This window comes from Saccopteryx leptura, chromosome 2 (assembly GCF_036850995.1).
Source record: "Saccopteryx leptura isolate mSacLep1 chromosome 2, mSacLep1_pri_phased_curated, whole genome shotgun sequence".
NCBI lineage: Eukaryota > Metazoa > Chordata > Mammalia > Chiroptera > Emballonuridae > Saccopteryx > Saccopteryx leptura.
The window spans coordinates 378,833,516-378,861,376 of record NC_089504.1 but is presented as its reverse complement, the minus strand read 5'-3'; the positions used below and the strand labels follow the sequence as shown (position 1 = coordinate 378,861,376).

At 40.2% G+C, this 27,861-nt stretch overlaps 1 protein-coding gene across 2 annotated transcripts in view; it reads left to right on the top strand.

Moving 5' to 3' along the window:
* The window catches only part of JHY (junctional cadherin complex regulator), an 82,846-nt gene that overhangs the window by 34,887 nt on the left and 20,098 nt on the right, over nt 1-27,861 (top strand). The window contains exons 4-6 of one of the 2 annotated variants that reach the window (XM_066366481.1): nt 3,976-4,089; nt 18,697-19,343; nt 26,537-26,828. In XM_066366481.1, coding sequence (XP_066222578.1) covers nt 3,976-4,089; nt 18,697-19,343; nt 26,537-26,828 — 1,053 coding nt within the window. The remainder of the gene's footprint in view (nt 1-3,975; nt 4,090-18,696; nt 19,344-26,536; nt 26,829-27,861) is intronic. The other variant, XM_066366482.1, reaches the window with a different exon arrangement.

Sequence of the window (27,861 nt, the reverse complement as noted above, 5' to 3'; positions counted from 1 at the left end):
AAAACATTCCATGCGTTGTGTCTCTAAACAGCTGAATAATTAATATCAGTGCCCAGCGAATCCAAACGGCTGTGCTAACTGCGCCCTTTGGAGCCTTGCAGAGCCGCACTGTTTGTGCTGTCCTGCCTCGGCCTCTTCTGCTGGCCAGGTATAAACGCAGGTGGCAGCAGGGCTGACGTCGGGGGCGTGAACCAACACGGCAAAACATATTCGAAATAGGGCAGAGAGTTAATAGTGCGCGTCCCACGTGAGCCGAGCTAACAAAGACGCACCCTGAGGCCAGTGAGCAGGCCCTGAAGAAACGGATTAATTAACAGAGGTGTTGGCATCATGGCAAACAAACACTACGTTTTAAAATATCAGAATCTGGCTTATTTGTATTTGAGTATGTGCTAGTTGTTAAATACCATCAAAGAATGAGAATAATAAGGAACCTCGTAAATTAACGAGACTCCTCACAACATCCAAACATAAGGTCAGTAATGAAAAACAAGATAAAGGAAAAAAAGGATCCAAGTCCCCAGTGATGGTAGACCTTAATGACAACATGCTATTTAGACATGTTGCAATATGTCTATGCAGATAAATTAACTCACATACAGCTCTTGGTAAAGCAGCAACTTTTTTTTTTTTTATGTGGTGCTGATTTCCTAAGAACCTGATGAGTTTCTTTGAGAGAGCAGTAGCAGCCCAATCTAGCTCAGCTGGGCTCAATCTGAGTTGCTTTCCTACCTACAAACCCTCACTTCAAAGCAAGGAACATAATGTACAATTTTTTAATGGCTCTAGACCCAGGCACTCAGGCTCTCTGCTCTGTGCCTTACCTCGGTGTAAACACCTAATCAAGATTGCCTGCGCTTCAACAATAGCAGCCAAATGCAATTCGAGAACCACAAGCCTTTGAAGTCCGCCCAGCAAAGGCCGGTTTTCTAGTCTGGGATAATGACATGCCATGATTGCTGTCTTTGTTGTATCTTTTCAGTAGAGAAGCAATTATGGGCCCCAATTTAACAGAATAGACATTACACAGCTTATGATGCTCAAAATGCAATTTCATTTGATCATTTTCTCAATTTGATTGGTATTAATAGAATGGTTCAAAAAAAAATGGCTGGCAGAGGTTGCGTCCCATTCCACTTTCAAAGAGATAATGTAGAAGTATGCTTTACTTGCCCAGAGACTCACGGGGGTGATTCAGACTCTAAGTTCCAACAAAACAGCCTGTGGATGGAAATGTTATACATCCTGCCTTCCCTGGGGAAGGAAGCATAAGACACTGTATTTTTAATTTGTAAATTTTTTACCGAAACTACATAATAGATCCTATCCTAGTCGATCAAACAATTTCGCCAGTGAAAATTTGAATTAACTCAACCAAGTCCCCTTTACAACAGCCAGGGAATAAAACTGCCCATTTGCAGATGGAGGAACAAGCCCAGCTCTTCTCCTGGGCTCCAGACAACTTGTCCTCCAAGAAGACATCGCCTGTTTGAGCTTTGAAAAGGGATTATTTCCATGTCTGCATAGGCAGCCTATTTAGATTGTTTTTAAACTCTTAAACTTCATTTCTCTTCCAGCACGGAGTTAATTTTTCTTTCAAGGGAGCTATGTGGCAATATGGATTGAAGCCTTTGTAACAATGAAGACAGAGTTGTAAAACCCAACACTTTTTATAGTCACCAAATGTTTCTTGAACCAGCGCTGGGAGAGAGACCAGGAGGTAGAAACATGGAAGTGGCGCCTGACTTTGAGCAGCAGCATTTATAGTGCTAAACTTTCCACGTAGCACGAGGTCAGCTGCTTCACGGTGCTGTGCAGTTTTCCATTTGCTGAGTCAAGAGTCATTCAAAGCCTGTTGGTGACTCCCATTTGTAATCAGAAAAATTCCATCACCAGATAGTACATTTGCTCCTGATAGAAGGTGTGAAAATTCAAGCATGAAAAAGTTTTATTTTCATTTGTTCCTATTTTCAGAATTACCTTTAAGTATCTAAACTTACACACACACACACATGCACACAAGTACAGTAATTGTGATAAGTAGACCCTCAGGTAGGGAAGGTTACATTCAAAATAAAGGAAACAAAATGTTGTCTTTCTTGTGCCAGAGAAATCACATTGAGTGGTAAGGAATGAGGTTATCTTCATTGTTAAATGCTTGCTTATTACTTAACATTTAATAAATACCTTGGCTTCTTTTCATATTGAAGATGAGTCTGCAAAAGTAGGAAGTAAAAGTCAGCAGCGGGCAGAGAATTTGAATGCAAACATGACAGGTTCTAAATCCCAGCCTTCCCAGAGTTACACCTTGTTGTATAAAATCCTGAATCTAAATGTTGACATTAATCTCATTAGAAAGTGGCGGGGGCGGGGTGGGGGGACACCAGCGTTTACAGGTGATAAAGCCAAAGGAGCCCAAACCAAGTAAGCCATCCCAGGAGGAATGACAAATCTCAAGGCTGTTCCTTCAAATACGAGAATGCTTATTGGAAAGACACCTTCATCTGCTTCTCACAGTTTCAGGCTGTTTTCTGAAAGAGAGATTGACTTATTCCATATTATTTCAGAGGGCAGAGGGATAGAAATAAAAGGAAGACATATTTCTGTTCTTGTAAGGAAGAGCTTTATAGCACTTAGGTTTCTCAGTGATGGAGTTATGGGTTCATCATCCATTAAACAAAAATTAAGAAATCTTAACGTTTTACTCCGAGGGATGGTTGAAAGGACCCAGTCTCCCAAAGAAAGGGAATGTTTGCACACCACCTTACTCTTTTCTCCTCTTTCATTCATATAAGATCCTTAAACCTATACTAACACTGACCAACAGATAACTTCTGCCAGGAGAAGGGTAATGTGTTTAGGCAACGAGTGGATGAACATATCCCTGATGGAAATAGAAGGACCAGAGGTTGCATAGATTACCTCCCGAATCCTTTCCAATGTTCACATTGTATAACTTTAACTTGGCTTTATAAAATGTTACCTGCTGGCTAGAATTCCACATAGGACAGAGACAATCTAATTTCTTTATCTTTATTTTAAACAAGTAACTAATGGAGGTAATGAGGGCTTTCATAATTTGGGGATCTAAATCTTCCATTGTCGCCTTCATCAGTGATTCCCAAACCTGGCTGCAGATTAGACCTAACTGGGGCAGGGGGAGTTGGCTCAAAGAATATTGATATCCCTCCCCCAGCTTCTGATATAATGGATCTGGGATGGAACGGCGTTGATATTTTTTAAAAGCTTCCTAGGTTATTCTAATATCTTACCAAAGTTGAGAACCATTGACCTACATTATTCTGATTCACTGAGTGCCAAACAAAAAATCCTACCAAAGATGATGTTCCTACTAAGTGAATTAGTCTAGCAAAACTATTATATGTACAGGATCTGGAGTCATACCTTCTGGCTCCACTGCTTACTAGCTGTTGATTCTGGGCATGTTGCTTAACCTCTCTGTTCCTCACTTTTCTCATTTCCAAAAAAGGATAATAATAGTATGTACCTCATAAGGTTGTTTGAGCATTAACTGATATACGCTAAGTACTGGGACAGCTAATGGCATATTATGAGCATTCAATGTTTATTAAATACTATTGCTATTTCTATTGTTATCATCATCTTGCAGTGTAATGTTATTTCATTATATTATTTTGTTTGGCATACTCAAACATGAATTGCACATCTGGTTCAGATAACTACTGTAAAACTGGGTCCCCTAAGTATGTATAGAACATTTAAAGTAATTAGTAGTGTGACCTCAAAGCACCAGTTCTGAGACCATGCCTGAAGGGGAAAACATCATTTATTCCCATTTTCCTTGGGAACAATGTAGGTCCTGGAAGACTAACATGAATCCTTGAAATGAACTGAAAATAAAACCCAGCCCTCTTTCTAGACACTTGAGCCCCATGGCTCTAAGACCAGCCTGAACCCAGCTAATAATGTGCTATATATGTTTTGCCCTCTTAGATCTCCTACCCAGTCAGAGTAACTGACAAGATGTCTGTTCAGAATGCCAAAGAGAATGAAAAGGTTGCCATCGATCCTGAAAACAACTGGCACCAAAGAGCCCAACAGCTAAAGGTTACTTGCTGAATTTAATTTTAAACATGTGTCAAGGGTTACTGCTGAATATAAGTAATGTTTGTGACTGACTTCTTATCACTGAAGAGTGTGTTTTTATTCCTGAGAACAATTACACACCCTCCTCTGGGTAAGACTGGCCTCTGTCCGGAAGGGCCAATTGCTTGCTCAGCCAGCAAACCCTATCCATTTTTCCAAAGGTTCTATCTTCCTAGAAGAAGATCATTATTTCACTCTCTATATATTCAGAGTTATAAACCCTTAGAGAAGAAAGGCATTGAGAAAATGCAAGGGGAAAAATGTCAGAATTCCAAAATATTGTCCAATTCTATGCTGCTCCAAGTCTGTTTCCTTTTGGAATTGGCAGTTGCATAGAACCCCTAAGTGGGGGGAGGGGTGAACACAACCCTTAAACATGATCCCCAGAGCCTCCCAGAACCCTTTTTTGCAGAATGTGAAAGCCTACTAACCAGTAATCTAGCATGATGATGTTATTTTTTGGCCATGGGTTTACTACTTTGAAACCATATTTTTTCTGGCGAAGACATGGAAACAAAGTGCCCTTTGATAGAAGATTGGACAAAGAACATGTACATACATACTACTCAGCCATAAGAAACAGTGACATAGTGACATTTACAACAACATGGATGGACCTTGAGAACATTATACTGAGCGAAATAAGTAAATCAGAAAAAACTAAAAACTCTATGGTTCCACACATAGGTGGGATACAAAATTGAGATTCACAGACATAGATAAGAGGACAGTGGTTACCAAAGGGAGGGGGGTTGGAGGTGGGGAGGGGGGAGGGGGTGGGGGAAGGGTATAAGGAGGGACAAATATAAGTTGACAGAGGTTGATTTGACTATGGGTGATGGGTATACAACATAATCGACTGTCCAAATGATGTGAAGATGTTTACCCAAAATCTATGTACCCTTGTTGATTAATGTCACCCTGTTAAATTTAGTTTTCTAAATTAAAAAAACCCATATTTTGTTTCAGGGAAGATGTATGTGAAACTGTGCCTGCTGACTGTTTTCCTGGATGAATCAGGAGAAACCAATTTCTTGAGTGAGGGTCTGAAGTCATGTGAACAGACCCTCATGGACCTGGTTTTCTCCCTGCTTAAGAAGGAACAATTCCTTTAAAATCACTAGTCTGTATAGAGCCTGTTGACATCATCAATTAAAACTATGCACAGTGGTGAAAGTAATAACAACAATACTACAGTTCATTCCAGTTTCAGAGACGATAGAAAAGAGGGACTGCCCAAACCATCCTTCCTCCCCAGTGGCCTCCAGACCACACTTATTTTAATTTTTTAAATTAACTTTTATTTTTTAATTATGGTTAATAAACAACATTCTATTACAATAGTTTCAGGTGTACAACACTGTCATTAGACATTCAAATAACTCATGAAGTGATCACCCCAATAAGTCTAGTACCCATCTGACATCATCTATAGTTATTGACTCTATTCCCTATCCTGGTCTGTTTCTCTTTGTCTTAAAAAATCTACGATTGGGTTTTTTTCCAACCAGCCCTATTTAACTATTGTGTTACCTTACTCTTTGAAACTAATAGGTGTGTCAGATGGGACAGGTATGAAAAACCAGAATCATGTGTTCTGTTGGCTAAGTCAAACTCCCTAGCAAGTCTGATGGGGTCTTCCTAGGGATCGGGAACATCTTTAGTTAGATTTTTAAATTCTGTTCTAATAAATGCAGTATAAATTGTCTCGGATTCTCCCCTTCCTGAGACTGGCTTTTCCTTAAGGGGAGCCACTAGAATATCTGGTCTTTCTAGTTCGTCCTGGATCAACCAACTTTAGTTTCTTTTTCAGTTGCTGAAGGTGAAGGCAGTGGAGAAGAAAAAGAAGAAAGGGGGAGGGGAGGAGGAAGGGAAGTTAGTCCACAGAGAGGAGCTCATGAAGTAAAGGAGATAGTGGAGTAGTTGGAAAAGGGGAAGGAGTAAGTGGTTGGCAGTGAGTAGCTTTGGAAGCCCTTTTAAATTCAGAGACAGTCTTCTAAAATGTTTTATTAACTTTCTGGAGGGAAGAGAGTTTATCTGCCCCTCATCTAGAGGCTCCTAATTTTCAATCAAAGTAAGCTTCCTATTTATTTTGTTTAATTTTAGAGCTGGCTTTTTCTAATTGTGCATGCAGAAAAATCTATTTGAATATATCAAAAGTTCCCCATTTTAGCGATCTTGAGATCATTTTCTTTTCTTTTTTTTTTTTTATAATAATTTTATTTTTTTAATGGGGTGACATCAATAAATCAGGATACATATATTCAAAGATAACAAGTCCAGGTTATCTTGTCATTCAATTATGTTGCATACCCATCACCCAAAGTCAGATTGTCCTCTGTCACCTTCTATCTAGTTTTCTTTGTGCCCCTCCCCCTCCCCCTTTCCCTCTCCCATTCCCCCCTCCCCCCCGTAACCACCACACTCTTATCAATGTCTCTTAGTTTCACTTTTATGTCCCACCTACGTATGGAATAATGCAGTTCCTGGTTTTTCTGATTTACTTATTTCGCTTCGTATCATGTTATCAAGATCCCACCATTTTGCTGTAAATGTTCCGATGTCATCATTTCTTATGGCTGAGTAGTATTCCATAGTGTATATGTGCCACATCTTCTTTATCCAGTCATCTATTGAAGGGCTTTTTGGTTGTTTCCATGTCCTGGCCACTGTGAACAATGCTACAATAAACATGGGGCTGCATGTGTCTTTACGTATCAATGTTTCTGAGTTTTTGGGGTATATACCCAGTAGAGGGATTGCTGGGTCATAAGGTAGTTCTATTTTCAGTTTTTTGAGGAACCACCATACTTTCTTCCATAATGGTTGTACTACTTTACATTCCCACCAACAGTGTATGAGGGTTCCTTTTTCTCCACAGCTTCTCCAACATTTGCTATTACCTGTCTTGCTAATAATAGCTAATCGAACAGGTGTGAGGTGGTATCTCATTGCAGTTTTGATTTGCATTTTGAGATCATTTTCAATTATATTTTTCCATTTCTTTTTTTTTCTTTTGTGGTGAATGGTGCTTGGATATTTACAAACTGGGCTTGCGGTGACTTATTGATCCCCAAATAGAGACTACTCATACAGTGTTTAAAATCTGTTTTAATCATTCTCTTTTTCTTTTTTTCTCTTTTTGTTGATTTTAATTTATTATGTTTATATAGATTCTAGTGTTGCCCCAAATGCATCCCCCCCTCCCCCATATTCCCCTCAGCATTTCCCTTTCCCCCTCCCCATAGCACCCTCCCCCCTTCCCTTCAGGTTTATCCCATCCTATCATTTCCTTTCCCTCTGTCCTCTTTTCCTCTGGTCCCTTTGATCCCTCCTCTGTCTCAATTCCGTTTCTCAGTTCACATTGTTTATTGGATTCCTCAAATGAGTGAGGTCATATGATATTTTTCTTTTTATGCCTGGCTATTTCACCTAACATAATAGTTTTCAGGTCCATCCATGTTGTCGCAAAAGGTAAGATTTCCTTCTTTTTCGTGGCCCCATAGTATTCCATTGTATATATGTACCACTGCTTTTTTTTTCAGAGACAGAGTCAGAGAGAGGATAGATAGGGACAGACAGACAGGAAGGGAGAGAGATGAGAAGTATCAATAATTAGTTTTTCGTTGTGGCACCTTAGTTGTTCATTGATTGCTTTCTCATATGTGCCTTGACCACGGGCCTTCAGCAGACCAAGTAACCCCTTGCTCGAGCCAGTCACCTTGGGTCCAAGCTGGTGAGCTTTGCTCAAAGCAAATGAACCCACGCTCAAGCTGGAGACCTCGGGGTCTCGAAACTGGGTCCTCAGCATCCCAGTCCAATGCTCTATCCACTGCGCCACCGCCTGGTCAGGCTGTACCACTGCTTTTTAATCCACTTGTCCACTGACGGACACTTGGGCTGTTTCTAGGTCTTGGCTATTATGAACAATGCTGCCATAAACATGGGGGTGCATTTCTCCTTTTGGAACAGTGCTATGGTGTTCTTGGGGTATATTCCTAAAAGTGGGATAGCTGGGTCAAAAGGCAGTTCGGCCTGATCTGTGGTGGTGCAGTGGATAAAGCGTTGACCTGGAAATGCTGAGGTCGCGGTTCGAAAGCCTGGGCTTGCCTGGTCAAGGCACATATGGGAGTTGATGCTTCCAGCTCCTCCCCCCTGTCTCTCTCTCTCTTTTCTCTCTCTCTCTCTGTCTCTCTCCTCTCTAAAACTGAATAAATTAAAAAAAAAGGCAGTTCGATTTTTAATTTTTTAAGGAATCTGCATACTGTTTTCCACAGTGGCTGCACCAGTCTGCATTCCCACCAGCAGTGCAGGAGGGTTCCCTTTTCTCCACATTCTCGCCAGCACTTATTCTGTGTTGTTTTGTTGATGAGCGCCATTCTGACTGGTGTGAGGTGACATCTCATTGTGGTTTTAATTTGCATTTCTCTAATGATTAGTAATGTTGAGCATTTTTTCATATACCTATTGGCCATTTGCATGTCCTCTTTGGAGAAGTGTCTATTCATTTCTTTTGCCCATTTTTGATTGGATTGTTTATCTTCCTGGTGTTGAGTTTTGCAAGTTCTTTGTAAAGTTTGGTTATTAACCCCTTATCAGACGTATTGTTGAATATGTTTTCCCATTGTGTGGTTTGTTTTTTAATTCTATTCTTATTGTCTTTAGCTGTGCAAAAGCTTTTTAGTTTGATATAGTCCCATTTGTTTATCCTTTCTTTTATTTCACTTGCCCGTGGAGATAAATCGGCAAATATATTGCTGCGAGAGATGTCGAAGAGCTTACTGCCTATGTTTTCTTCTAAGATGCTTATAGTTTCATGACTTACATTTAAGTCTTTTATCCATTTTGAGTTTATTTTTATGAATGGTGTAAGTTGGTGGTCTAGTTTCATTTTTTTGCAGGTAGCTGTCCAATTTTCCCAACACCATTTGTTGAAGAGGCTGTCTTTACTCCATTGTTTGCTCTTACGTCCTTTATCAAATATCAGTTGTCCATAAAGGTGTGGGTTTATTTCTGGGTTCTCTGTTCTGTTCCACTGATCTATATGCCTGTTCTTATGCCAATACCAAGCTGTTCTGAGTACAATGGCCTTGTAGTATAACTTGATATCAGGAAGTGTGGTACCTCCCTCTTTATTCTTCCTTTTCAAGACTGCTGAGGCTATTCGTGTTCTCTTTTGGTTCCATATAAATTTTTGGAATATGTGTTCTATATCTTTGAAGTATGTCATTGGTATTTTAATCGGTATTGCATTGAATTTATAGATTGCTTTGGGTAATATAGACATTTTAATGATGTTTATTCTTCCTAACCATGAGCATGGTATATGCTTCCACTTATTTGTATCTTCCTTGATTTCTTTTATCAATGTTTATAATTTTCCGAGTACAAGTCTTTAATCTCCTTGGTTAAATTTACTCTTAGGTACTTTATTTTTTTGGTTGCAGTAGTGAAGAAGACTGTTTCCTTAATTTCTCTTTCTGACAGTTCATTGTTGGTGTATAAAAATGCCTCTGATTTCTGAGTATTGATTTTATATCCTGCCACCTTGCTGAATTCATTTATCAGGTCCAGTACTTTTCTGACTGAGACTTTAGGGTTTTCTATATACAATATCATATCATCTGCAAATGTTTTACTTCTTCTTTTTCAATTTTGATGCCTTTTATTTCTTCTCCTTGTCTGATTGCTGTGGCTAGAACTTCCAGAACTATGTTGAACTAAAGTAGTGAAAGGGAGCACCCCTGCCTTGTTAAGAGCACCCTGGTCTTAAGGGGATTACTTTTAATTTTTGTCCATTGAGTATGATGTTGGCTGTGGGTTTGTCATAGATGGCCTTTATTATGTTGAGGTATGTTCCCTGTATTCCCACTTTGCTGAGAGTTTTGATCATAAATGGGTGCTGGATTTTATCAGATTCTTTTTCTGCATCTATTGAAATTATCATGTGGTTTTTCTCCTTCCTTTTGTTTATGTGATGAGTCACATTGATTGATTTGCGAATATTGTACCAGCTTTGCCTCCCCAGAGTAAATCCCACTTGATCACGATGTATGATTTTTTTTTCACATATTGCTGGATCCAGTTTGCTAATATTTTGTTGAGAATTTTAGCATCTAAATTCATCAGGGATATTGGCCTATAGTTTTCTTTCTTTGTGTTGTCTTTGCCTGGTTTTGGAATCAGAATTATGCTTGCTTCATAAAAGGAGCTTGGAAGTCTTCCTTCCTCTTGAATTTTTTGAAATAGCTTGAGAAGGATAGGGGTTAGTTCTTCTTTGACTATTTGGTAGAATTCACTTGTGAAGCCATTGGGCCCAGGGCTTTTGTTTGTTGGGAGTTTTTTGATAACTGTTTCGATCTCATTTGTTGTCATTGGTCTGTTTAGGTTTTCTGATTCTTCCAGATTGATTTTTAAAATATTATATGTTTCAAGGAATTTGTCCATTTCATCTAGGTTGTCTGATTTTTTGGCGTACAGTTCTTCATAGTATTTTCTTACAATACTTTATTTCTGTTGTGTCAGTTGTTATTTCTCCACTTTCATTTCTAATTTTATTTATTTGAGTCTTCTCTCTTTTTTTCTTGGTGAATCTGGTTAAAGGTTCGTCGATCTTGTTTACCTTTTCAAAGAACCAGCTTCTGGTTTCATTGATCCTCTGTATTGTTTCTTTAGTCTCTATGTCATTTATTTACACTCTGATCTTTATTATTTCTTTCCTTCTACTACCTCTAGGCTTTACTTGCTGTTCTTTTTCTAGTTCTTTTAGGTGCAGGGTTAAGTTGTTTATTTGAGATTTTTCTAGCTTCTTAAGGTATGCCTGTAATGCTCTGAACTTCCCTCTCAGTACTGCTTTTGCTGTGTCCCATAAATTTTGAGTTGTTGTGTGTTCAATATCATTCGTTTCTAGGAATTTTTTAATTTGCTCTTTAATTTCATTGTTAACCCATTTGTTATTTAATAACATGCTATTTAGTTTCCAAGTGTTTGAGTATTTTTCAGTTTTTCTGTTGTGGTTGATTTCTAGTTTTATGCCATTGTGATCAGAGAAAATGCTGGATATGATTTCAATCTCCTTAAATTTGTTGAGACTGCTTTTTTGTCCTAACATGTGATCTATCCTAGAGAATGTACCATGAGCACTTGAAAAGAATGTATATTCTGCTGCTTTAGGGTGAAAGGTTCTGAAGATATCTATTGAATCGAGTTGATCTAGTGTGTCCTTTAAGTTTGTTGTTTCTTTGTTAATTTTCTTTCTTAAGGATCTATCTAGTGATGTTAGTAGGATATTGAAATCCCGTACTATTATAGGACTGCTGTTGATCTTGCCCTTTATATCCATCAAAGTCTGCTTTATATATTTAGGTGCTCCTATATTAGGTGTGTAGATATTTATAATGGTTATATCTTCCTGTTGGATTGCTCCCTTTATCATTATGTAGTGGCCTTCTTTATCTCTTACTATAGCCTTTGTTTTAAAGTCCATTTTGTCTGATATAAGTATTGCCACCCCAGTCTTTTTTTTTCATTTCCATTTGACGAAATATTTTTTTCCATCCTTTTACCTTCAGTCTATGTGCATCTTTTGTTTTAAGATGTATCTCTTGTAGACAGCATATGTATGGGTCCTGTTTTCTTATCCACACAGCTACCCTATGTCTTTTGATTGAATCATTTAATCCATTTACATTTAAGGTTATTATTGATATCTAGTTGTTTCTTGCCATTTTATTCTTTAAAGCTGTATTCCTCTTTTGCTATATTCTTTTCCCACTTTGATCTGTTTACAACAGGCCCCTTAACATTTCTTGCAGCATTGGTTTGGTTGTAATGAATTCCTAGAGTTTTTTTGTCTGGGAAGCTTTTTATTTATCCTTCAATTTTAAATGATAGCCTTGCTGGATAAAGTAGTCTTGGTTGTAGGCTCTTGTTCTACATTACTTTGAATATATCTTGCCATTCCTTTCTGGCCTTCCTTCTCTGTTGAGAAGTTGGATGTCATCCTTATGGGGGCTCCTTTGTAGGTGATAGCCTTATTTCCTCTAGCAGCTTTTAATATTTTCTCTTTATCACTTAGCTTTGGTATTTTAATTATGATGTGTCTTGGTGTACATTTCTTTGGGCTTTTCTTTAATGGAATTCTCTGTGCTTCTTGAACTTGTGTGACTTTTCCCTGCATCAGTTTGGGGGAGTTTTCAGCTGTGATTTGATTAAACAAAGTCTCTATTCCTTGTTCCTTCTCTTCTTCTTCAGGAACCCCTATGATGTGGATGTTATTTCTCTTTATGTTGTCACAGAGCTCTCTTAGAGTTTCCTCAGACCTTTTGAGTCTATTTTCTTTTTGCTGCTCTGCTTCCATGCCTTTATTTATCTTGTCCTCTAAATTGCTAATTTGATCCTCAGCTTCATCCATCCTACTTTTAATTCCTTCCATTGTGGTCTTCATTTCTGATATTGTATTTGTCATTTCTGATTCTTTTTTATTATTTCAATGTCCTTTTTTATACTTGCTATCTCTTTATTTAGGTGTTCGTAATGACCATCTATTGTTGTTCTAAGATCTTTGAGCATCATAACAATCATTATTTTAAACTCTGCATCCGGTAATTTGGTTATATCTGACTCATTCAAAATGTCTTTTTCTGGGGATTTCTCTTGATTCATTTGGGTTGCATTTCTCTGCCTTCCCATTTTGTCTGTGTATAAGAAGGGTGTGGCCACTGGAGTACAATGGATGTTGCCTCTGTGTTTTCTAGGTCTGTCTGCAGGCCCGCCACCCCCTGTGTCGCTGCCTCTGGCGTTTATGTATGAGCATTGCCGGTGCTGGCCCACTGTGGCTGTCATTGCTGTTTCTGCCTCTCCTCCATGGGAGGGGCTGTGTTCACCATTTCTTTAACTACAGAAAGTGAAAGCTTTGTATGAATTGTACACTAATTCTCTGGGAGTATTAATGGACGGCTGTTTGTTCTGGGGTTGTATGCCTTGGAGGCAGAAGTTCCCATTTTAAATTTAATTCTCTTTTGAAAGCTGTAGAATCTGAATAAGCTTATAGAAATATTATGTTGTGGGTTACAGTGTACTGCTTGTGGGTTGACTTCTGTAGGGCCAGGGGCCACTGTCATCATGTGCATTCACATTTAGGTTCACACCGGATTCAAGCAGATGGAAAAGAGACAGTGGAGCCAAAAAGTGGTGGGCCATTCCTTTATTAAAGTTTCACACTGGCCAATGAGCAAACACACAGAGAATTCCACTTCCCCCTCACTCAGAGCTCCCAAAGCTCTTACACATTCTTCTGTTCCACAACCAGGAGAATCTTCTCTGGTTTCTCCTACAATCAAATGCTCCACCAGTCTTAGGGGAATTCACAAAACCCCTCAGCCCTAGTTCCCCATCTGTACACTTTCTCTTTCCCTGCCAACATGGTGTCTCCTTCAGCACTCTGCATTCTGTCTGCTCTCTCTGCAAAATATGGCTTCTTTCTCTTTCTTCTCTCTCTTTTCAAAACTTTCTGTCATGAAACTTCTACCTCTCCTCCAGCAAACATTAGCAAAACAATGACCCTTCCCAAGCAGGAAAGTAATTTGCAATTTCACAGACCACATATACCTGGCACTGCCCAGCCCCCAATGCAAACTATAAGCGAGCAAACATAAAAATCATATTTTACAAATGTATTTGACCAACAACTTCCTAGAGGGCTTTTACCTCCTGAGTCTCTTAAACCCTCTTATGTGCCTTAGGGTCCCTCTCTGGCTGTGGAATACAACCATGAGAACTTGAAGCACAGGATGACCTGTCCTTAATTGCCACTTCCCAGACAAGTCAGTTATTTAACTACAATGTATTGAATTACCTATGGGACCACTCTGTGCCTTGCAATTTCTCAGACAACCCACAATTCTTCTCAGTTACCTAAGGATATCCAACATTTAGGCCAGAAGGAGTAGATGTCCCTTTTCTTTGGAGCTGAACGAGTTCAGTTTCTCATTTAACTAGCAAAGAGGTTTTTTTAAATTATATTCTCAAAAAGCAATCCCAATTGAAAGATAAAAACAGACACCCCTTCCTCTAACTCACGGATTGTTCTCTAACTCACTGATTCGATCCTCAGCTTTATCCATCCTACTTTTAATTTCTTCCATTGTGGTCTTCATTTCTGATATTGTATTTGTCATTTCTGACTGATTCTTTTTTATTATTTCAATGTCCTTTTTTATACTTGCTATCTCTTTATTTAGGTGTTCATAATGACCATCTATTGTTGTTCTAAGATCTTTGAGCATCATAACAATCATTATTTTAAACTCTGCATCTGGTAATTTGGTTATATCTGACTCATTCAAAATGTCTTTTTCTGGGGATTTCTCTTGATTCAGTTGGGTTGCATTTCTCTGCCTTCCTATTTTGCTATCTGGGGAGATAATTTCAGTGCAAGCAACCCTTATCTTTTGGTGCCACCTCAAGGACTTTCTAATAACAGCTCACATAAAGTCAGGACCTGTGACCAAAAGTAGGAAAGTCTGGAATTCCAAGAGAGAGCTCACCTAAGGTCCCCCAAAAGGAAGTAGGGAGTGTGTGGGGCATAATGGGACCCTGCTGGTGGTGCCTACACAAGGTCTGGGCCCACAGGGTGGTCCTGGGTGGTTTTCTCTGGAACCCTGCTCACATCACCAAAATGGCAATGAAAGAAATTTCAAACCTAAAGAAAGGTTTAGAGTTTATTTGAGTCAAGGCTGAGGGCTAGACCCAAAAGCAAAGCTTAGCAAGTATCTGATTAGTGGTATCAATACCACTGAGGAAGACAAGAAGGGATTTGGTGCTGGGCAGAAAGTGGGAGGACATGAGGACAGGGCAGGTCTGATGTTGACTTTGGAGTTGCTTGTATCTGATCTGGGCACAGAACACAAGAGAGACATCTGACTTAGCAACATATATCTCCATCATTAGAATTCATTGGTGCATTGAACATGTCAGAAGTGCTGAAATGCCCCAAGGGATTGTAAATTGTGGGGGAATAGAGAAGGGTTAAGAACAGGAGCCTACAGAGAATGGCAGAATTTTAAGGATGAGCAGAAGGAGAAATAGAGAGCAAAAGGCAAGGTTACAGTGGCATTACCAGAGAGACAGAAAGCTGTCCAGGATAGAACAGTGTTATGAAACTGGAGATGTGGAAATTTCAAGAAAAGTCAGCAAGCAAGGTCTCCATAAGCCTTTCAAGCTGCTGCCCCAGCACTGGAGCTCAAAGAGAGTGAGTCCAAGGAAGTCTGTGTGTGGCCCCTTTAAGAGGAACTCCTGGGACTCCAGCAGCCTTCTATCTCACTCAGCCACAAACCCTGCTGGTTTTTACAGCCAGAAGTTATGGCATTGGAACCCTTTGTCGGGAATCCTGGTGTGAGGCTAGGCCTCCTCACTCTTCAGAGGAGACTTCCACACCTGAGATATCCTTCCTGATTTTTAGCAGCCACATGTGGGTGTGGGACCATCCTCTGCCACACCTCCACCCCTCCTACCAGTCTCCACTGTGGCTTTTTCTCTATATCCTCTGTTGTAGGACTTCTGTTCAGCTAGATTTCAGGCAGTTCTGAATGATGGTCATTCTGTAGTTTACTTGCAATTTTTGTATGGTCGTGGGAGGATGCAATTATCACGTTTACTTACACCACCATCTTTCTCGGGCGCCTTATTGTTAATAAACACAACAGAATGTTCTCTATGTCAAAATTCACCTTGGACCCCAGACCACAACCCTCAAGACTCCAAGGTTGATCAGGTAACTGCCAGAGACATAGAAAGTTACATGTGTGTTCACCTTAAGAGCAAGAGTGGGTTTTGTTTTAAAGTAGATGAGCTTCGTGGTTGAAATAAGAATATATTCTCCCTTCTGCATAGACCATGTGAACAGCAAAGCCACAAAAGAGAAAATCCCTGGGTGCTGCCTGCTGTTCACAGGGTTGGGGCCAACTTCTCTCAGAGGGCACAGTATGAACAAACATTAATAACTAAGCACATGTTTTACTAAGAAATTATCATCCTAGCACTAGGCATTAGGATTCCCTGATGCTAACAGTCCAGCTGAAGGACCCTGCTCCCCTGCTCCTTGGGTGCCAAGAAAACCCACTGCCTTTAAGCAGTTATTCTGAGTGCATGGAGTATAGACTGATTGTGCGTGCTGGCAACAAAGGAACCCCAGGGAGAGCCGGATGAAATAGAGGATTTCAGGGCTGATGGAGATTAAATAGCTTGAGAACGGCTTTGTATATTAACTTCAGGGGACTCAGATCTTGCCACCTAAAGAGTGACACCTGATGCCTCCATTGTAGGGTAATAAATCTTCAGTAAACCACAGATCTCAAGTAGGCTGCTGAGAAGGTGAGCGAAACCACATCAAGCCCATCAACGTCTTCCTTTCTAGGACTGAAATGGCATCTCTGGACACTTACATGTCCATGAATAGCGAATTTAACACTTGAGACAATTGGAGTTTCATGGAATGATGAGTCCTTGGTCTTGTTGACACAACACCCCATGAAGAATACTATTATAACCTGAATTGTCAGTGGCAATGATGTAACGTGACTAACACCAAGTGGTGACCTAAGACTTCAGGTCTGTTACTCTAGGAAAAGAAATTCCTGGTAGACTTTTCTTTCTTTTTTTGGTGGGACTGAGGAGAGAGAACTGAGATACCTACAGTTGGGTGGCAGCAGTAAAAGAGTTTCTGGTCACTTATTTTTCTAGCAATTAAAAGACAGAACAAATATTTAAAAGAATGACCTTAGCAGCATCAATAAATATTTATATGTCATAGCCAAGAGGGTCCTCTCTGTTCTTCATGAACAGGGATGACAGCCACTAAAAGATCCACTATGTGTCATGAGCAGACCTAGAATACTGTAAAATAACAGTTCTCTTCTGGATCCACTACAAGAAAGGATGCTCTTGAGCTGTGTACCCACATTTCTCCCATGCGGCTCAGTATGCTATATACTGCATGGAAGGAAGAACCCCCTCCCTTCCTTCCTTCCTTCCTTCCTTCCTTCCTTCCTTCCTTCCTTCCTTCCTTCCTTCCTTCCTTCCTTCCTTTTTTGAGAGAGACAAGAAGGGAAAGAGAGAGGGGAAGGGGAGAGATGAGAAGTATCTACTCATAGTTGCTTCACTTTTGTTGTTTTTTTTTAGGAAGAACCTATCTTAATTGGAATACAGAAAAGGAAGTTTGCTTTTTTGGAGCACCAAAGATAAAATTTAAAGTTCAGAGGAGCTCATTAGAATTTGACCAATCCTCTTCTAAGGAGAACATATTCTAAATTTCAAATTATAAGCCATTCTTACTAAAAAATATGATAATGAAATTTCACTCAAAATAGAATTACACTTCATATTATACAGGAATAGACATCTTAGCGATTACACCAGGAATAGACATCTTAGTGATTACACCAGAAACGTGATATAAAAGTTGAACCCATTACAATACTTCTGTCATTCTTCATAGCAAGCTAAAACAAATAGTTTAAGCGAATCCATGATTTATTCACTTTAAGCTTTTTTCTCAAATGATCCAGGTAACTTGCATATTTTGATTAACATTGTATGAATACAGACCATAGAGATTTTATATATGTGTGCTCAGAAAGGAAGAAATGTGTTGCAGTTATAAAACACACTGATGCATATGGTAATCGTACTGTTTTCAATAAGCATTTAATCATTCTTTCCAAAGGCCTCTTGACTCAGCTAGTTTTTCACAAAGTAATGAGTGCTTTATTCCTCAGAAAATATTTCTAAATTGGCTTAGCACAATATAGTTACATAGTGTATCTGTTATATCAGGAATACATTTTGTTGTTACAAGACTTTGAAAAGCATAAAGACTGTTGTGAAATTGAAATATTTCCCCCAGATGTTTGATTGCCTAAGGCTAAATTAGGGAACAGAAGCAAAACAACCCTTGTGGTTTTACAGATGTCCTATCACAGTGCAGATTCTTTTATAATCCTCTGAATAAAATCTAATTTGTTTCATCTGGCGAAGAGGTCATTTCTAGCTTCTGAACTATATAAGTAGAAAGATCTGATAATCTGAATTGTATTTCATACTTAACTTGTACTTGGTTGATAAAGCAGATCATTGATGTTCCTTCTGGTCAATATTTTAAAAATATTTATAGTAGTTAAAATGAACTTGTATATTTTGATATACATTTGCATTTTCTTTGTATATAGCTCTTTAGAGGTAAGCCTTTTCCGCCCCCCCCCAACTTTTTAATTCTTTGTTTTATAACATTTTAAGTCAAAGACATGTCCTTGATAAAAAGCACATTCAAAACTCTATCTTTCTTTCTAGAAAATTCATAATCTGAAATGGTCAGCAGGAATACTCAGCTAAATACCCTCTCCTTGCCTGAAATTAAGAAAGACTCCTCTGTAGTCTTTACCTCTTTACAGTTCCATGGTCACCTTCCTAGAAGTCTCAACTCCCAGTTTGAAAAACACTAACTTAAAATCTGTGAAGAGTACTAATATTTTAAATTTACATTAACCAAATATATCTCTTTGGAATTTCCAGGAACACTGGTCTCAATATGAAAATGCAACATCAAATAATGCACCAAGAAGTCAGTCTTCTGAAGCAATCAATGGTCAGCAACCTTCCAGAAGGCCAGCCAAGCACAAGATTAGAAAAAAGCAGAAACACAATCATGACCTGAAGTCTTTGGGGACTGAAGAGCTGGTTGTCACTCGAAGAAACCTGAACAACACTCCCAGACAGCAACAAAATCAAAACCAGCCTATGGATACTTCAATGAAGCATGAAACAGTTGTGATTATGAATGCCCCTAGTAACGAATTACAACACTCAAGTGCACTTAGGGTCCAGGACCCCAAAGTAACCTCCAGTAAATTTGCTCTACCACAGCAGACTTTTGACGAGACATTGTATGAAAACTCTTCTAGATATCACTCAGTGATAAATTTTAATAAAAAAAGAGGACACAAAGACCAGGAAGAGAAAATATTTTCATACCAGCAGCTACACATCAATTCTCTTTCCGATATGGACTGGAACTGTCTTAATGGAATTACCCAGAGACAAGTGCCCCCGAGTCACAAAGGCTTTCAGCCTAAAAAGAACGTTCATAGAGCAACTGAAAACAAGAAGCAACCCAAACAAACTTATACAGACACAAAATATAAGAACTTGGAAATATTATGGTAAGAATGCTTTTTTCTCAAGTGGTTTTCTAGAGGAGAAATGAGAGACTGCCGGAGACAGACAGGGGAAGGAGAATGGGAAGTTGGTGGCAGGAAAGTGGGGTCAGGGGGTGGTCAGGAAGCATTCACCTAGCAATGTCCTTGGCTCTGATTTCTGCCTAAAGTCGTCCACTTTTCAGGCATTTCCTCCCTATCTCCTCCACTTTTTCCACTCTGGTTAAATCCGAGCTTAGAGGGAAGGGAGAAGGAGAGAAGGACTAGAAACCCAATCAGAAAAGATGAGTATATTTTGAGGGTTACATAATGTTTGGAGGAAACATATGAGCACCACCACTGTAATGACCTATCCTAAGAAAAGAATCTAAAATACAGAAAAATATGTATGCACGGAAATGTTTCCAGAAATGACCACAATAATCCAACAATAAGGAATTGTCTAGGTAAGAGGTGATGTTTATTATCATGTAACCACTCAAAATTATGGTTATGAGGAAAGACTTCGACAAAAAGAAAACAGTAAGATACAAAATTACATCTAAGGAGTTTGCACTCTACTATATTAAAATGCATATAGGAGAAGAAAAAGGCACCCAAATGTCACTAGTGGTTATCTCTGGCAAGAAAGATTGGGATTCCTTTTAATTTCTTCTTTATACTTTCTGAACTGTTGAGGTTCCCTACAGTGTAGATGTATTACTTTTACAATCAGAAAAAAGGGAAAACTATTTTAAGTATTACTTCTGGGGACATTGCTTGATGTCATTCAATCAGATAGATGTGTTTATTACACACTTGATTTTGTGCTGAGTATAATGAATGCTAAAATGGACAGAAAATACAAAAGTAGTATGATGCATGGGTTCCTTCAAGGAGCTTACTTTCAAAGGGAGATAATCTTACATATATCAATTAATCAGGAGACATTTAAGTGCTATAACTGGAGGTATGGAACATGCATTCATAGTTAGCTTCCTAGAAAAGATAGTTGCATGTCTTTTTTATCTGACTTTAGAAGGAATGCTTCTGGCATTTTTATCATTACAAATAATATCTAATTTTTGGTACAGAGGCAGGGGAAAGAGGTAGGAAAATTCCTTTTAGCCCTATTCCTTTTGCAAAGAACTTTTTATCATGATTGGATATTTAATCTTATCAAATCTTTTTCTGCCTCAATTGAAAAAAAAATCTCATCTTTAATTCTTTAATGTGGTTAAATATATTAACATTTTCTAATATTGCACTATCTTTCATTCCTAGGATTAACCTAACTTGTCATACTGTATTTTTTTAAATAAATCGCTTGATTTGATTCATTAGCACTCTGTTATCAAAGTGATATCAGGCCTGACCTGTGGTGGTGCAGTGGATCAGGCATTGACCTGGAATGCTGAGGTCACCGGTTCAAAAAAACCCTGGGCTTGCCCTGCCAAGACACATATGGGAGCTGATATTTGCTGTTCTCCCCTTTCTTTCTTTCTCTCTCTCTTCACTAAAATGAATAAATAAATAAAAATAATTTTTAAAAAAGGTATATCAGCCTTATAAAATGAGTTGGGAAGATTCCCCCGTTTTTACATCTTCATATACAATTGGAATTATCTATTACTTGGAGATTTCATAGAATTTTCTTGTAAAACTAAATTATGAGTAGTTTTTGTTTGGCTTTGTTTTGTTGCTTTTGGGCAGATTTCAACTTTAAGCTACTTAAATTTATTGTGGTATTCATGTATTTGGATTTATTTTACCATCTTGATTTGTCCATTCTGATCACCTTTCTCTTTACACCTTTTTATATTTTCTATTGAACTGAGAGAATATTCTCTGTTACTTTTTCATGTTACATTTTCATATGATCTGGAAATACATATTATATTTCTATTCTTTTTTTAACTTATATACAGGTAGTCCCTGGGTTATGAGTGAGATATGTTCTGTAGGTTTGAAAATGTTTAAGTATTTAAATGCACAGAAAGGTAAAAGTAAATACTGTGTTATGACAAACATCTAAGTTGCATTTAATACGTAAGTATACCTGTTCCCACTTACACACAAATTCAGCTGAAGTACAGATCTACAGAGCATATCTCATTTGTAACCCGGGGAATACCTGTACTTAACTAGTTTGGTGGTAAATTAATGTTTCTATTCTCCTCAAGAACATATTCAAGATCATTGGATTGTTGTTACCCAATCACTCTTTCTGCTATACATTTTATTATCATTCAGCATCTTATCCAGAACCTTATATCTCCAAAATTATTACTTTTACTATAGTTGTATAGACTCATGATGTTTTACTTTTCACATTGTTACTTTCTACTGAATTTATTGGGAAGACATTGGTTAATGAAATTATATAGGTTTCAGGTGTACCATTCTATAATACATCATCTGTATATTGTATTTTGTGTTCAGCACCCAATTCATTTACCCCCTTTATCCTCCTCCACCTTCCCCCTTCCACTCCCCCCCAGTAATCACTATACTGTTGTCTGTGTCTATGAATTTTGTTTTTTTGTTTGTTTTGTTTTGTTTTTTTGCTTATAACTATTTCTTTAACTCTATATTGCATAAATTGCTTGCATTCATTTCAGTTAGCTTTATTACTGGAGACTTCTCCTGTTCTTTCATTTGGGGCATGTATCTTTGACTCCCCTATTTGGCTATCTCTTCGTGTTTGTTTCTACGTGTTAAGTAGATCTTCTATGACTCCCAGTCTTTTTGTGGTGGCCTTCTGTATACAGTAAGTGTCCTGTGGGACCCAGTGGTGCAGTCTCCTTGATCACCTGATCTGGGTGCTCCTTGAGGGTCGCTTCTGTGGGGTCTTGGGCCCTCCTGTGTAATAGAGTTTGATTGCTGTTGGCTAATTCATGCATGGACCTGACCCTCAGGCTGGCTGACTGTGAGGATCAGCCAGCCACAGTGTATGAGCTGCTGTGAAGGTGCTGACCATAGGAAGTGAAATTTGTTTTAACTGGGTTTGGTGCCCAATGAGATATCCCTTTGGATATGTGGCTTCTGAAGCCCACTGGATCCTGGTGTGATGTTGTCTGAAACTGGCCACTGGATGTGTTGATTCTGGGTCTCTGTGGGGGAGGAAGTCTGGTGAAGCCTAATGTCAGATGCTGTCTATGACTGGCCCTGCAACCTGTTTGGAGCTACAAAGGAATCCACATTCTGTGGCTGCTTCTGCTGGGCCTGAACGTGCATGTGAAGGACCAAGCTATGCACGAAGGCCTGTTTCCACCAGCACTAAGCCAGGAGACAGGTCAGCAAAAGACCCAAAATATCCCCCAAGATCTGCCTCTAACTGCCCCTGCCTGCCAGCTGCCGGTTAGGCTCAGGCACTGAAAGAGCCTCCGGTGGTTCTCCAGTTTCATGAGTCAGGTTCTCGGTGAGGCACCAAGCAGGGACAAGTGGTGTTCACCAGATTGATGCAGGTTTAAACCCTGTGCCAGTGCTGGATCTGAGGCTACTCAACACATGTCCCAGTGAATACCCCTTCTAACTGCCACCTGCTGGGTGCTCACACACCTTTGTGTTGGGGTGGGGTCTCAGGGAGTCATCAGGAGGAGGCCAGCAGAGTTTATCAGGCCCTGACAGACCAATGAAAGGCTCTGCTCCAGTCAGGCGTGTGAGGGAGAAATGGCCGCCATCGTGAGCCACACAGTCGGTCAGTTCCAGATTCTGCCAGGAGCCTGATCTTAGCAGGGTAGGGCCAACAGGAGTCAGGAGGATTGTGGTAGTGGATCTCCCACGAAGGGGAAGGGCCAGTCACACTTGGGTGAAGGATGAGGGAATGGCCTCTGCCCCAGAACACAAAACTCAGTTAGTTTTGGATTTTATCTAGCCAGGCGTCCCCAAACTACGGCCCGCGGGCCACATACAGCCCCCTGAGGCCATTTATCCGGCCCCCCCGCCGCACTTCTGGAAGGGGCACCTCTTTCATTGGTGGTCAGTGAGAGGAGCACTGTATGTGGCGGCCCTCCAACGGTCTGAGGGACACTGAACTGGCCCCCTGTTTAAAAAGTTTGGAGACCCCTGATAGATCTAGGCAAGGTGGTGCTGCCACCAGGAGTTGCGTGGAAACCACAGGAAGCCTGGCAAGTGGGGCTATCAGATCTCCCATTAAGGCAAGCCAGGTTCATGGGAAAGTGGGAGGGATGGCTCTTGCCTCGAAGCCACACTTCTCAGTCACGGACACCCCCTGAGTTTGTCCAGAATTCTACACCTCCGCTCCAGGCAGCTGACCCTTCAGCAGAGTTCAAGCTCCACCAGGTGAGCAACAGAGTCCAAAGGGTGAGGCTGTTACATTCCCCCTGACTGATGCTTTATGGAGGGGAGCGCTTCACTCAAGAAAGATGGTGTTTGCAGTATTGGAGAAGGACTCAGCACAGGCATCCTTTTCAAAAGGACAGCATAGGCAGCTGTCTTTTCAAGTCTTTCCCCAGAGTCACAAACCTCAGACTCTCCTCATGTGATTGCAGCCCACTCCGCCCTCCCTCTGCTACAACCCAGGGTAAGTGGCTACAAATGAGATTTTGTTCATTGGCCCTTTAAGAGGGTGCTTGTGTCTCTAATGGACTCCTGTCTTTCCCAGACAGACAGAACCCCTGCCAATTTTCACAGCCAGATGTTATGCGGGCACCTTTTCCCAGCTCTGGTGCTCTGGACTGGGGAGCCTGGCATGGGGTTGAGACCTCTCTTCTAAGGGGAACCTTTGCAGCTGAACTATCCCTACAGAATCTCAGCTGCCGCCTGTGGGGTGGGGTCAGCCCTTTTCCCATCTCTGCCCTTCCTACCAGTCTCATGTGGCTTCTTCTATAAATCCTTGGTTATGATACTTCTCTTCAGCTAGTCTTCGGTTGATTATTCGGATTGATTGTTCTATATCTTAGTAGTAATTCCAGTTTGGTTCTGGGAGGAGGTGAGTGGAGCTTCCCTTACCCCACTGGCATCTTGGTTTCCCTCCAGTGAATGGTGTTTTAGATTTAACTAATTGCTTATTAATGTTTTTGTCTCATATTCTTGTTTCTATTTTATTCTTTTCCGGAAGTAGATTCTTTAGAAATTCTTTCAGCAAGTGTGTGTGTCACTGGTAAACTTACCTGAAAATACTTTACCCTCTGTCTTAAATTTTAATTTAACCTGGTAAAGAATTAAGCTCTTTAAAAACCTTATTTTTCTATCTCCTACTTTGTGTTTCTTTTAAAAGTTGTCAATATAATCATCATTCTTTTTGTTTTTAATTTGGCTTTCTTTTGCTCATTTTAAGTTCTCTCTTTTGCTTATAGTGTTGTGAAGTTTCACTCTGATTTGTCTAGGTATGAAAATTTTAATCCTGCTTGTTATTTGTCTATGAGTCCTAAATCTGAGGATTCATCTCTTTCATAAATTCTAAAAAATTACCACTTATTTTCCCTTTGAATATTATGTCTTCCATATTTGTTCTATTTTTTTCCCCCTCTGGAAACACCAAATACATGTATATTAAATTTTCTTATTCTAGACTCTGTGTCTTTTTAACTCTGTTTCTTATTTCCCAGCTTTTATCTCTCTGTGCTTGTTTCTGAGAAATTTCCTTTGATGAGTTTTCCAGTGCAATAACTCTCTTCAGCTGTGTCCAATATGCTCTTTAATGTAACCATTGAGTTGTAAATTTTAATGAGCATAATTTTCATGTCTAGAATTTCTTTTTGGTTCTGATTAAAACCTTCCTGTTCTTTTTTCCAAATATGTTTCCACAAGTTTTGGTTGCTTCTTTCATGTCTTTAATAATTTTAAGCCTGCTTTCTTTATGAATATTATCTAATATTCTATTATCTGAACTTCTTAGGAATATGCTACTGCTTCATGTGTGTGTGCGTGATTTCGGATTGTAAACTTATGTTTAGCCATCTTGTCTGTAGACTGCCAGGCAGACTTGGCTGAGAGTATATCCCTCCAGAGAACTTTTATGTTGGTTACCATCAGTTACTACAGAGGTATTCCTCCTCCAGGATCATTTTTATGTTAATTATGTTAATTTCTTGGGGTTGGATTTCCATGATTATGTGAATAAGGTAAATCTGAACCCCAAATATTTTCCCCTTGCATCCACAGGGATTTCCCCCCAATTCATAGCCTTGACCAAGACAATACAGCTTGCCTGTTGTTTCTCAGGGTGCTGAATGAGTTTTTCACTAATCCATCTTTTTATGGAGGATGTAGCTCTTCGAGGGTTACGAACTTCATGCAGGCATCCCAGTTCTGTCCCCCTGCCCCACACGGGGTTATGATCTCACATACCCAGTGCCAGTGTTAAATGTTAAAACTCAATCTTGTAGGTCCAAAACTTCCACTAAGAAAGCCATAGATTCAGCTTATGCAAAATCTACTTTAGTTTTAGTGTTTTTTGTTTGTTTGTTTGTTTGTTTTTTAGTTTTTAGTCTTTGAAGAGTCTTACAAATTCAACTATATTTTGAAAGGGTGTTTGTTTAATCCATTTTTGTACTTTGGAGTGGGAAGTGTTTTGATTTTTCCAAACAGTGGCTTCTTTTTCTACTTTAAATACATTAAATGAGCCCTGGCCGGTTGGCTCAGTGGTAGAGCGTCGGCCTGGCGTGTGGAAGTCCCGGGTTCGATTCCCAGCCAGGGCACACAGGAGAAGCACCCATCTGCTTCTCCACCCCTCCCCCTCTCCTTCCTCTCTGTCTCTCTCTTCCCCTCCCACAGCGAAGCTCCATTGGAGCAAAGATGGCCTAGGCGCTGGGGATGGCTCCTTGGCCTCTGCCCCAGGTGCTAGAGCGGCTCTGGTCGCAACAGAGCGACGCCCCGGAGGGGCAGAGCATCGCCCCCTGGTGGGCAGAGCACTGCCCCCTGGTGGGCGTGCCGGGTAGATCCTGGTCGGGCGCATGCGGGAGTCTGTCTGTCTCTCCCCGTTTCCAGCTTCAGAAAAATACAAAAATATATATATATATATACATTAAATGAAAATTCTAAGTCAGAGCTAGACTATCCAAGAAAAAAAAAGATAGAAACATTTTAAGATAAGAAATCAATGTAATTATGAAGAGTTTAAGCTAATGGTCATCCATTTGATTTACAGAGTAATAAATATATCAAAATAATGGTTCATAAAGACATTTATGCTAGAAGTCCTAGGTATGTATCCAGGTCTTACGAACAGATCTGTGCTTCTTTCTCCCACAAAGGAAATTCCCTTCTCCCTCTGAGAGCCGAGCTGCCCCTGCATCTCCAGACTCGCGGCTGGCTCACATCATGGACCAGCACCAGCAGGCCTTACTGCAGCTGGCTGAGGTGCAGCCCAGGGAGGGGGCCGCCACCAGCGTCCCCTTTCCACCCAGACCGTCAAGAATAGACACTGAATCCCAGCTCAGTTCACTGAGCAGCCAAAGAAACCAAAGGAAAGTTAGTCGTAGCAATTCTGAAGGCTATCTGTTTCAACTGGAAAAAGGAAAAAAGCCTAGAAAAAGCAGCATGAAGGTAAGAAAAATCTTTTTACCCAATAACCTTTTAATTGTGATAATACAGGTGGACCTTGATTTCCATTCCCATTGTCACAGCCCTGGAGCAGGGATGGTCACTACTAAGCTACTGTAACAACTGGGTATTCCAGGTCCAGAAGGAAAGTCTTTACCTGAGCCTTGCTACTGCTTGTGGTTTCCCTCTTCTTCTTGCTGGGAGTCGTTGCTACCAGCGATGCCTATTTCCATCCCCTTTCTGCTTCATCTCAGAAAAGGGTCTACATTTGCAGAGAGGCAACAGTCCCCCTTTTGGCACAAGCTTCACTATCACACCCTCAGGGCAGCTGCCCACACCCCACCTCATGCCCTCGTCTGGGCTGATCCCCAGGTACATACTCACGTCCAAGAAGAAGAGGAAGCCGGGCTGAGCAGGTGAAAGCCACTGTTGCCACTGCCTTTTCCCTGCCACCCACACTGCCTGCCCACTCCTGAGAACACTGCTTGGCCCTAATCGCACCTCAGCTCCTGCTGTAAAATACTCAGGATAGCCGATGACGGAGCTCGCTCGTGAACACTTGCTAATCTTTACCGAGTCCTTTGTTCACAGTCAGATTCACCATTACCTTTGTCTGCTTAAATCTCTCCGGTTGGGTCTACATGGCTAAATAGGAGGAGTTAAGGAGAGGGGTTGGCAAAGTGAAATGTTTCTGGGAAGAAATGAAGGGGTAATGAAGGAGCCTCCTTATAGTCTTTGTATTTCCCCCCAGGAAAGACCTCACACTTGCTTCTAGTGTCACATAGCAGGGAAGAAGCCGGAGAATGCATTTTGTTTTACAGGGCAACAGGGAAAGACCTGGTAGGAAGCAATAAGCCTGTTGTTCTGAGTTGGTTCCTCAGGAACAGACACTGAAATGGAGGTCTGCAGGCACCAGGGTTATTGAGTAGTGCTTCTATTGTTGAGGAGCTAGGCGGGCAGGGCTGAGCCCAAGGAGAAGTGTCACTGTCATGCAGGTATGACAGACACCTAAGCCAAACCCATGAGGCTTGGGAAG